The sequence below is a fragment of the Vigna radiata genome, chromosome 7 (genome assembly GCF_000741045.1).
Source record: "Vigna radiata var. radiata cultivar VC1973A chromosome 7, Vradiata_ver6, whole genome shotgun sequence".
Classification (NCBI taxonomy): Eukaryota; Viridiplantae; Streptophyta; class Magnoliopsida; order Fabales; family Fabaceae; genus Vigna; species Vigna radiata.
In genome coordinates, this window is record NC_028357.1 from 53325530 (window position 1) to 53334632 (window position 9103).

At 28.0% G+C, this 9103-nt stretch overlaps 1 protein-coding gene across 1 annotated transcript; it reads left to right on the forward strand.

Annotated features, from left to right (window-relative positions):
- Positions 1 to 6130: 6130 nt before the first annotated feature.
- On the forward strand, positions 6131 to 6801 carry LOC106767972 (subtilisin-like protease SBT2.5). Its single transcript, XM_014652937.2, has 3 exons — positions 6131 to 6264; positions 6354 to 6501; positions 6596 to 6801. Exons 1-3 carry the CDS (start codon positions 6188 to 6190, stop codon positions 6656 to 6658), a joined length of 288 nt encoding a protein of 95 aa, XP_014508423.1. The 5' UTR covers positions 6131 to 6187; the 3' UTR covers positions 6659 to 6801.
- Positions 6802 to 9103: the final 2302 nt, after the last annotated feature.

A 9103-nucleotide genomic window follows, 5' to 3' on the forward strand; every position in this document is an offset into this window, starting at 1 on the left:
GTTGCTTTGTCTTTTCTTAATTTGTTTATTAGTATGATTATGTTTATGATTATTACCTTAATGATAGAACTTGGTTGAACGTGCATGTTAATTGATTAAGTAATAATATATTCTTTTTGAACATAAAACCGGATCGTATTTTTATTTTCTATTTATACATAATATATATTTTAAAATGTGTGAAAAATAAGAGATAAAAATTAATTATATATACCAAAAAAATATTTAAAAAAAAAAACAATTCAGCAATGCTGAGATGTATGGCAATAACATTTAGAAAAGTTTTTGTGGTGGTATACGAATCTTTGAAAACCAATATCACACGTTATTTTTAAATTTAAATTTGTGAAAAAAAAAATTATAATAATATCATGAGTGATTTAAAAAGAAAGAAAATCTCATAACTTAATGGAGAGAATCAAACCGACGTCAAAGCAAAACCCACTTTGGAAAAAGAGGATGAAACAAATTAGCTGAGTGAATTCTAAATTTGGACGGAGACCTTTGATTTTGTACTGTTGTTAATTAGCGTCAATGTTAGTGCATGTTTAGTAGATTTCTTAATTTAAATACAACTTTTGTATTTAAATTATTTTTATTATTAAACGTATTAAAATTTACGAATCTTTCGTGACAAAGAAATAAAAGTACTAAAAAAAAATTGAATTTTCTTATACTTCGAGGAAGATACTAACGACATATGTTTGCCAAAATTGTCTGATGTTGTTTCTTGAAGATGTGTGCGCTGCAAAGCATGTAAAGTAGTGTTGTACTATTTATGCAAGAAAAATGTATGGAAAATTATTTTTTAAAATCGGAATATTTTTGTCATTAAAATGTTAAATTTTATATTTGTAAAAAAAATAAAAAATTAAAAGATAAAATAGCAAATATAAAATGTGTATGTAATTTTGTTAAAATGTTAAACTAACATTACTCAAAATATATCAAATCAATTCATCTTTTTCAAAAAATATAAGCTTTAAAGAACTTAACCTGCTTTCTTATATATACCACTAATTATTGCAACTTACTATATATAAGGATATATTATGATATTTTTCTTACTTGAAGTTCGATTTAAGGAACCGATGATTTATTATTGGTTAGATAAAAATATTTTATACAATTCTATAATTTAACTAACCAAATATCTTTTTCTCTCAACACCAATAACCCAATATACATCTTGATCAAATTAATAAAACATTAAAATTTATGTATGATAAATCTACAAAATACTTAAGATGAACACATTTATCATTCAATTATTTTATTATATAAGTTCGTCTTTTTATATATATCCACATGTTTAATGACTTTTTTAAAAATATGATATGTAATATATTTAACATAATAATAAGAGTAAATTACACAAACAATCTATTCCTTTTTTAAAAATTATACGGACCCATCTTTATTATTTGACATAATACAGAAGCTTTTTTATTGACAATTTAGTTAGTTAATTGATTTAAGTAAAAACATACATTTAAAATGTAAGTATTTATATTATAGTTTTACCATTGGATATAGATTGAACGTTTTAAAGAAGAGCTGAAATTTAAGGTTGAAACTTATAGATGTCTCGAAGAACGAAGACGTTGTAATCAGCATATTCAAGATAGATGAGCAATTTTAGAATTTGAAATAACCAATGTGATACTGAGATTTTGACATAACATTTGAAGAATGAAGTATTAGGGTTTAGTTTGGAATAATGATAACGTAACATATATTTATATTAATCTAAAACATATTACAAAAGAAAAATATTTTTTTATATTTTTAGAGAAATAAAAGTAATGGAAGATAAAAGAAAAAAAAAACTAATATCATGTAAGAAATTTAGACATGTAAAAGTATATTTTTATTTGTTTGATGAAAAAAAAATGAAGTTTAAGAAATTAAAGAAGCAATAAAGAAATGTTAAAAAGGAATGGAATAATGAAAAATAATGATTGTAGATGGAAAAGTGAATCTGCAAAAGCCGACACGAAGATCTTAACGTCCATAGGTCGCCCCACTAACCCTAATCCAACTTTTGGCTCCATCTTCTTCTCTTTTATGCAATCGACCTCCATTTTTGTAAACTCTCCTCAACTTGCTACTACCACTTTTATACTCATAAAAAAACCCAATCAGGCCCATCTTATTTTATATTGGTGGTAATTAAATACTTTCACTATATATATATATATATATATATGAAATGATAAAAAAATAATGCTAAATAATATTTTTATATGCGTTTAAAATAATAAATAAAATTAAAAAAATTTGGTAAAAAAAACTAAAACCAGATTTTTCTAGAGTTGAACGACAAAATTATACCAAGGGACTGAAACCAAAATCGTCCAAAATATAGGAACTAAAAACATATTTAATCTTTTCTATATAAATAAATAATATGTGACACATGTTATTGATAAACGTAAAAATTATTTAAACTATTTTTAAAAAATTGAAATTAAATAACTAATTTAACTTTTATATAATTATTTGATACTCTTATTTAATATTTATGTAATTGTGATTTATTTATTGATATTTTAGTAATGAAGAAAATGTAATTATATCCTTTTTTTTTGTCACATTTAATACTTGATAATATAATATATATTTTACCATACTTAATATTAAAAAAAATGTAAAAAGGCAAATATAAATGCAATTATAAGTTTTTTTTTTCTTTCTTTATATGAATAAAAATGATACAAAATTTTTACATTAGTTGGATATGAGATGAATGCAATACAAGTTTACCTATTTTGTGGATGGAAATTTTACAAAGTTAAATAAGAGAATGAATATAGCTTTTAACTTGGAGAATGAGAGTATGATACCCACTTACATTGCCCATTTCATTATTATCTCAGCATAATTCCCTTCCATCATGTGGCAAAATCTAACCCAAACACCTAAAACAAACTAAGTATGCCTTATATAGAGAATCAAACAACCCCCACGTCGTGCCACCAAAACAAAAACCACGTTTTAAATTCACTCATTTTGCTGAATTCATTATCATCGCAATATGGACGTGGTCCTAGGTAAATGGGAATTTTTAATACACATTTTTAATGGTTTTTGTTTAATTTTTTTATTAGAAATTCCGTTTATTAAATAACATCGTTAATTAATGAAAAGTAGAAATTATATTATAAAAAAAAGATAAAACAATCTATTTTAAACTGTTTTTTAATCCCTCATTAATTAGTAATTGTGATAATGAAGTATGCGTAGAGAGGAGAGGTTAAAATGATGATTAGATGGTAAGACAGAAAATATAGAATACGATAAGAATGTGTGGTGATGTAGGTTTGGTTAGGAAATCGTAGCCGTCCGTTGATCCGCAATTAACGTTAAAAGGGTGGGGCTGATGGAGGTGAGTGTGATCGCGATCAACGGTGATTCGGTGGCCGCGATTTGAGGGGACATGATAATCGTGGCCCAATCATGTGAATGCTCGTGCATTCATTCCAATGTGTAGTGGGACCCACCACGTGATGTTTGGGTTCTCATGCGACCTCACTTCCTGGCTGTGCACGTGCTCCCTCGTCCCCTCTCATATCTTCTCTCATGCTCCATGTTTCTGTTTAAATATCATCATTAATGTCACATCTTCTACCTCACTTTTAATATATTTCAAAATCATTCAGAGAGATATATTGGGAATGGAGCCTAACTGAAGAAATGAGCTTCTTCTAAAATGGGCCAAGCCCAAGCCAGAAACCAGTGTAAAATGTAGGGGGTTGATCCCTGCACCTCCACATATTTGGTCCTCCACCTTCCCATTCCAATTTTATCTCTTCTTTTTATTTATATTTTTATTTTTTTTTTTATATTCCTATTATATCCTTAAGTAAATTTTATTTTATAAGTTAATTTTAATTCCAACATCTTAAAAACCTAATTTATTTTATCAATGTTCAGCTCTTTCTCTTGTTTCTTTTTCATTGTTGTTATTTGAAATTCTTTTGTGCTCTCTTTTCTGAGAATTGGTGAAAGGAAAGTTGCAACAGAGTTCTTCATTTTCGTCGACGGATATCTACATCCGTTTTCCGTTTATAGTCGGCGTCTTCTTTCTCATAAATCCTCACGCAGAACAATATCACACTCACAGACAAAGCAACACTGAAACTCTATATTACATACATTTAAAAAAAACCATCCAAAAATCAAGACAACTATGCTCAAGAAACGAAACGAGATGGAAACTAAGCTCTCATGCAAAGCCCTCCATAGAAACCAACAGCAACATGCGCGAAAAAAGAAACCAAAACAAACAAGCTAACCTCTCGAAGACCAACAACAAAAAACGAAACACCATCGCACCGCCGCACACACCAAAAGCCACGAAATGCACAGTAGAGGACTAAGAGTTGGGAGTCAGAGGTTAAAAAATGAAAACGATAGTGAAAAGGAGAAAACGGATATGGAGTCTGAAAGTGGGAGTGTTGTCTGTTACCGTGAATAAAATAGAAAAGGGGAAAGTAAAAAAGAGAAAGTAAGAAATCTAGGGTTTTAAATAAAAGAGCGTTATAAAAGTAAATAACAAAATACAAAAAGATTATTTTAATAATATAGAAAAAATTAAAGAAAAAGGGGAGGTAGAAGGCGAAAAGGTGGAGGTGCAGGGGATCAACGCTCTAAAATGTATGGACTTTATGGACTTGGACTGGCCCAGAGAAGATAGAAGAGCCGCATTTGGGCTTCAAACAGAGTATGATTATTGTAGTAGGAGCTTTACTTGATGGATTAAATTAAATAAAACATACTATAATGATTTGATATTTGTTAATTGTTTTAAATATTTTTTATTTAATCTGGCATATCAAGATAATATACCATTATACTAAAAGTGCATTTTATGAAGAAGTTATTGATAGCACAATAATTGCGTAAGTTATATTATATTTAAAAAGAAAAATGAATCCGTTTATATTATATTTGAGTTGTTAGGCTAATCCAACTAAAATTACCTTGAAATTTATAGTAAGTACACATGTTAATTTTATATTTATATGTACATTTTTATACTAAAATATGTAATTAATATCTTTTGACTCTAAACTTTGAAGTAATATATTACTACCCTCACTAGGAAGTAAAATATATATTAACATTCTAGGATTTGTACCAAGCATTGTACCATATATTAAATCATTTATTATCGTAACAGATATTTAAAATTGATTTGTATTTTAGATTATTAATTAATTGCAAATTTGAGTAAATGTGGAAGGTTTCAACATATTTTTATTCTAATTTTGTTAAAAATAATAATTTTAAACTGTTTTGCATTTAAAATTGATTATAAAGTAATAATTTTAAAATTGATACCAAACTGACTTTCAAACAATTTTTTTAAGTATGAATTTAAATTTAAAATTCAATACAACTATTTAAATTTAGTATCTATAAACATTTAAACTCTGTTTCTAAATACAAATTTACATGTAATTCCAATCTAATTATTTTTAATACGATTGGAGTTTTCCCATCCTTCTCCACACTAAGTTTAGGTAATTTATAGAATTTATAGAATTGAGTTACGTGTAAGTCTATTTCTATCAGTCTCTATGGTATCCAACCTATAGATTATGAGCACTGATTTATTGAGTACAGAGAAAGAACAATGTGAATGCAAATTTTATGATAAGAAAAACAAAAGATTATTACGAGTACAATAAATTAAAAGAGACATTGTTCCCACAAAACGAAGTTCTGAGTTTTCATGCAGAAAGCCATGAGAGATTTTTTGTTTGACTTTTACTAAGTACATGTAGAAGATTAGGACGCAGGTGTGAACGATGGTGATTCATAGAAATTAAGAAGTAAGTTAATTACTGTTGGGCACAGCACCCAAATCAGAATCTTTGGTTTTTCTATTACAAATCAATATATAAATTTCAACCAGTCGGTTCAAATTATAAATTCCATGGCAGTATATGCGCACAAAGGAAAGGGTTACATTACAGCACAACCTTTTAGGTCTTACGTAAAATCGAAACCAACGTGGGCCTCCTCGTTCTTTTTTTTTCCTCTATTATTGTTTGTGGTCGGAAAGTGAGTGACCCTTTTGTTGTATAAATAGGTAGCTATGGTGCAGCAGAAAACTGCCACTGCTACCATATATCTATTCCAATCAAATTATCAAGGAAGGAAAAAAGAAACATTCTTAATGGGGAGCACAAAAGTCGAATCCTACTTTGTTTTCATGAGCTATGATCCTGAATACGAGAGACTTAGAACTCTTGGGTTCTCTTTTCATCCTTTCTTTCATTATAGTAGTAAGAATATATATATATATATATCATCTCATTTCATGCTTTTGTTCTTGCTGCTAGAACCAAGAGAGGCGCACAGGAGCTTGATTTGTACCTTAGTACAAAACACGATGAACTCTTAGCAAGTACTCTAGAGCCAGGAACCTACAAGAAGACATCTTCTTTGGTCATTGTTGATGGTTTTGCAGTAGAAATTACCCAGGATCAGGTAATATATTTCCCTTCCTATGTATAACTCTCTTCTTTTCATATCTTATGGTGTTGGTTCTTCCTGTGTTAATTTTCCATCATTTTCAAAGCAGGCTAATGTGCTCAGATCTGCAAAAGGGGTGAGGGTTGTGGAGAAAAATGAAGAGCTGTTCTAGTGGAGAAAAATGGTTTTGCTTGATCGAGTTCTCTCCTATCTCTTGTTCAAAGTTTCTCATTTCTGTAATTTGCAACCAAGATGTGGACATGTTAGTGTGTAATGTGTTAGTGAAAATTAACTAAGGTAGATTATTTGTGTGCATGTTTTCAGTCTTTGAAATTACGTTAGCATAATAACGCTCATAGTTTGTGATTATCATCTGTGCCACTGCCAGAATACTCTATGACAGGCTAGGAAAATAATGATGTATCTCACCGGAAAACCCATTCAAACAAATTTGAAAATCTGCATTTTTTGAAGTGGGTTTGAACTTTCTTTCATAATATGATGAAGTTTCGAAGTTGATTAATGTTTCTCATATCATTTCTTTCTGGTAATAAAGATGATGTTAAAAGTTAGAGATGCACTCTTGTTTAACGACAACTTCGAAAATTCTCACATTAAAATTGAAACTAGGGTAATCGATCACTATTTTTTGTTTAACATTGGGACTAATGTTATATAAAGATTATCTAGGAATTATAACTTCTGAAACGTAAAACATGAACAACGTATTGTTCTCCTTTATTATCTTTGATTTACTTTGTTATATTTGATTTACTGTTCCAAACACATATTAAACAATTTGGTTATTAAATATGTTTGGAGGTAACTTGTAACTCTAATTATCTTAAATTACTTTAGATAATTTTTCATAAGTTTGCTACAAAATGTTTTCTTTATCTTTTTTTCATATAACTTATCTCCCACCTTCCTTGTTCATCTCTTATAATTTTAGCACATAATTTATTTTAGTTATAACAAACAAATTGTTAATTCGAGTGATACTCACCTCGATTCTATATTAAATACTTGACTTTTAAATTTTTAAATAAAATAGTATAATTAAAAAAAAATCTTTTACAAATACTCAAACACACGAGTTAAAACTATTAATTTTCAATTAAAAAGACGTATAATTTGATTGAATCCCATTGTTTTTTAATAATTTTGATTTTATATTTGTCCAATGTGTTTTTCGATGAATCAAATTAACTCGACGTTGGTTTTTTAAAATAGAACTCATAATCAATTGTTTTTCAATTTAACTCAGAGTGTTTTAATTCAGGAATTCATGATTAACACAATATTAATGTGAAAATCGTTTATGTTGTGGACTAATTTTACAAAGATGTTCAATTCCATGAATTCCGTGTTTTTAAGTGAATATCAATTAGGATTACATGCATTTATTTCCAATAATAGTATTTTTTTTTAGATGAAAATAGAATGGTGTGAAGGGATATGAAGTGTTGTGGATAAAAATGAAGAAGATGAAGATGACTAAATTGAAAGTGTTTGAGAAAGTGGACGTGTAAGACATGAAAAAAATAAATAAATTACCAAAAGCAGGGACTTGTAAGAGAAATCTACGATAACGATGACCAAATAGCAACAAACATCGTTGAATTGACTATTATTTTGTTCGTGTGACTTTCTAAAAAATATATGTGTTGTAAATACAATTTGTAATCTTCTTTTCTACATACCAACCATCTATTAATTTTTTTCACCCTTTTCTCACAATTAAGTCAAAAAATAAAAATAAATTACATAATTTGTAATAAGAATCTAAAACTTATCTACATTGTGTCTATTATGCATGTTAAATTCATATTTGTAGCAATTATTATATGTATCAGCTTTCTTTTCCATCTCGAGTAATTTATCTTGTTTAGTGATAGTCTATCTCTTGATGTATTTTTTAAGTTCTTAATTATTTTTTGATTTTCATTCTTAACTCAATATTACAAAATCGGTTTTTAAGATAAAATTTACATCTATTTATACCTAATGAATTGATCTTATCTCTAATTGATATATATCTTTTAAAAGTTGATTGTAAATACTTGAAATAGTAGACTTTAATCCATAGGAAGTGATTCCTCAAAATTTAGCATTTTGGAAAGAAAGAAGGAGCAAAGTCCATTGATAATAAGGAGAAGTGTAGAATGGAAAGAAGAAGCAAAAGAAAAGTACAAATGCAAGTTTCCAAGTGTGGAGCAATATTGGTAACAGTAGCTAGTTATGGTAAAGAAATAGTACGGCCTAGTGTCATAATTTGTTTCCTATTTTCACCAAAGTTCAGAACAAAGCCTGGTGAAGGGGTTATATCATTCACATGCACGCATCACAAACCATACAATCTTTTTTTTTGGTCTTCTTACAAATTTAGTCTTTAGTCACACAGGTCATTCATTGTCCATCCACAATTTCATTTTTCTACTATTTAAAGTTAAAGTTTATATCTTTAATTTTATTATGATAAGAATATAAATATAATTGAAGTCAGAAAAAAAGTGTTAAATGAATAGGAGATAAAAATAAAGAAATGAAAGTGGTGATGAATATTGATAGAAGTTAGTTCTTTATAAAGAGATGCATAAGTGAGTGTTGGTAGGGG

Coding starts and splice junctions, on each gene's coding strand:
- LOC106767972 (XM_014652937.2), top strand. CDS start 6,188: ATGGGGAGCACAAAAGTCGAATCCTACTTTGTTTTCATGAGCTATGAT. Junction 6,265..6,353: donor GAGAGACTTAGAACTCTTGG/GTTCTCTTTTCA, acceptor TCTTGCTGCTAG/AACCAAGAGAGGCGCACAGG. Junction 6,502..6,595: donor TAGAAATTACCCAGGATCAG/GTAATATATTTC, acceptor TTTTCAAAGCAG/GCTAATGTGCTCAGATCTGC.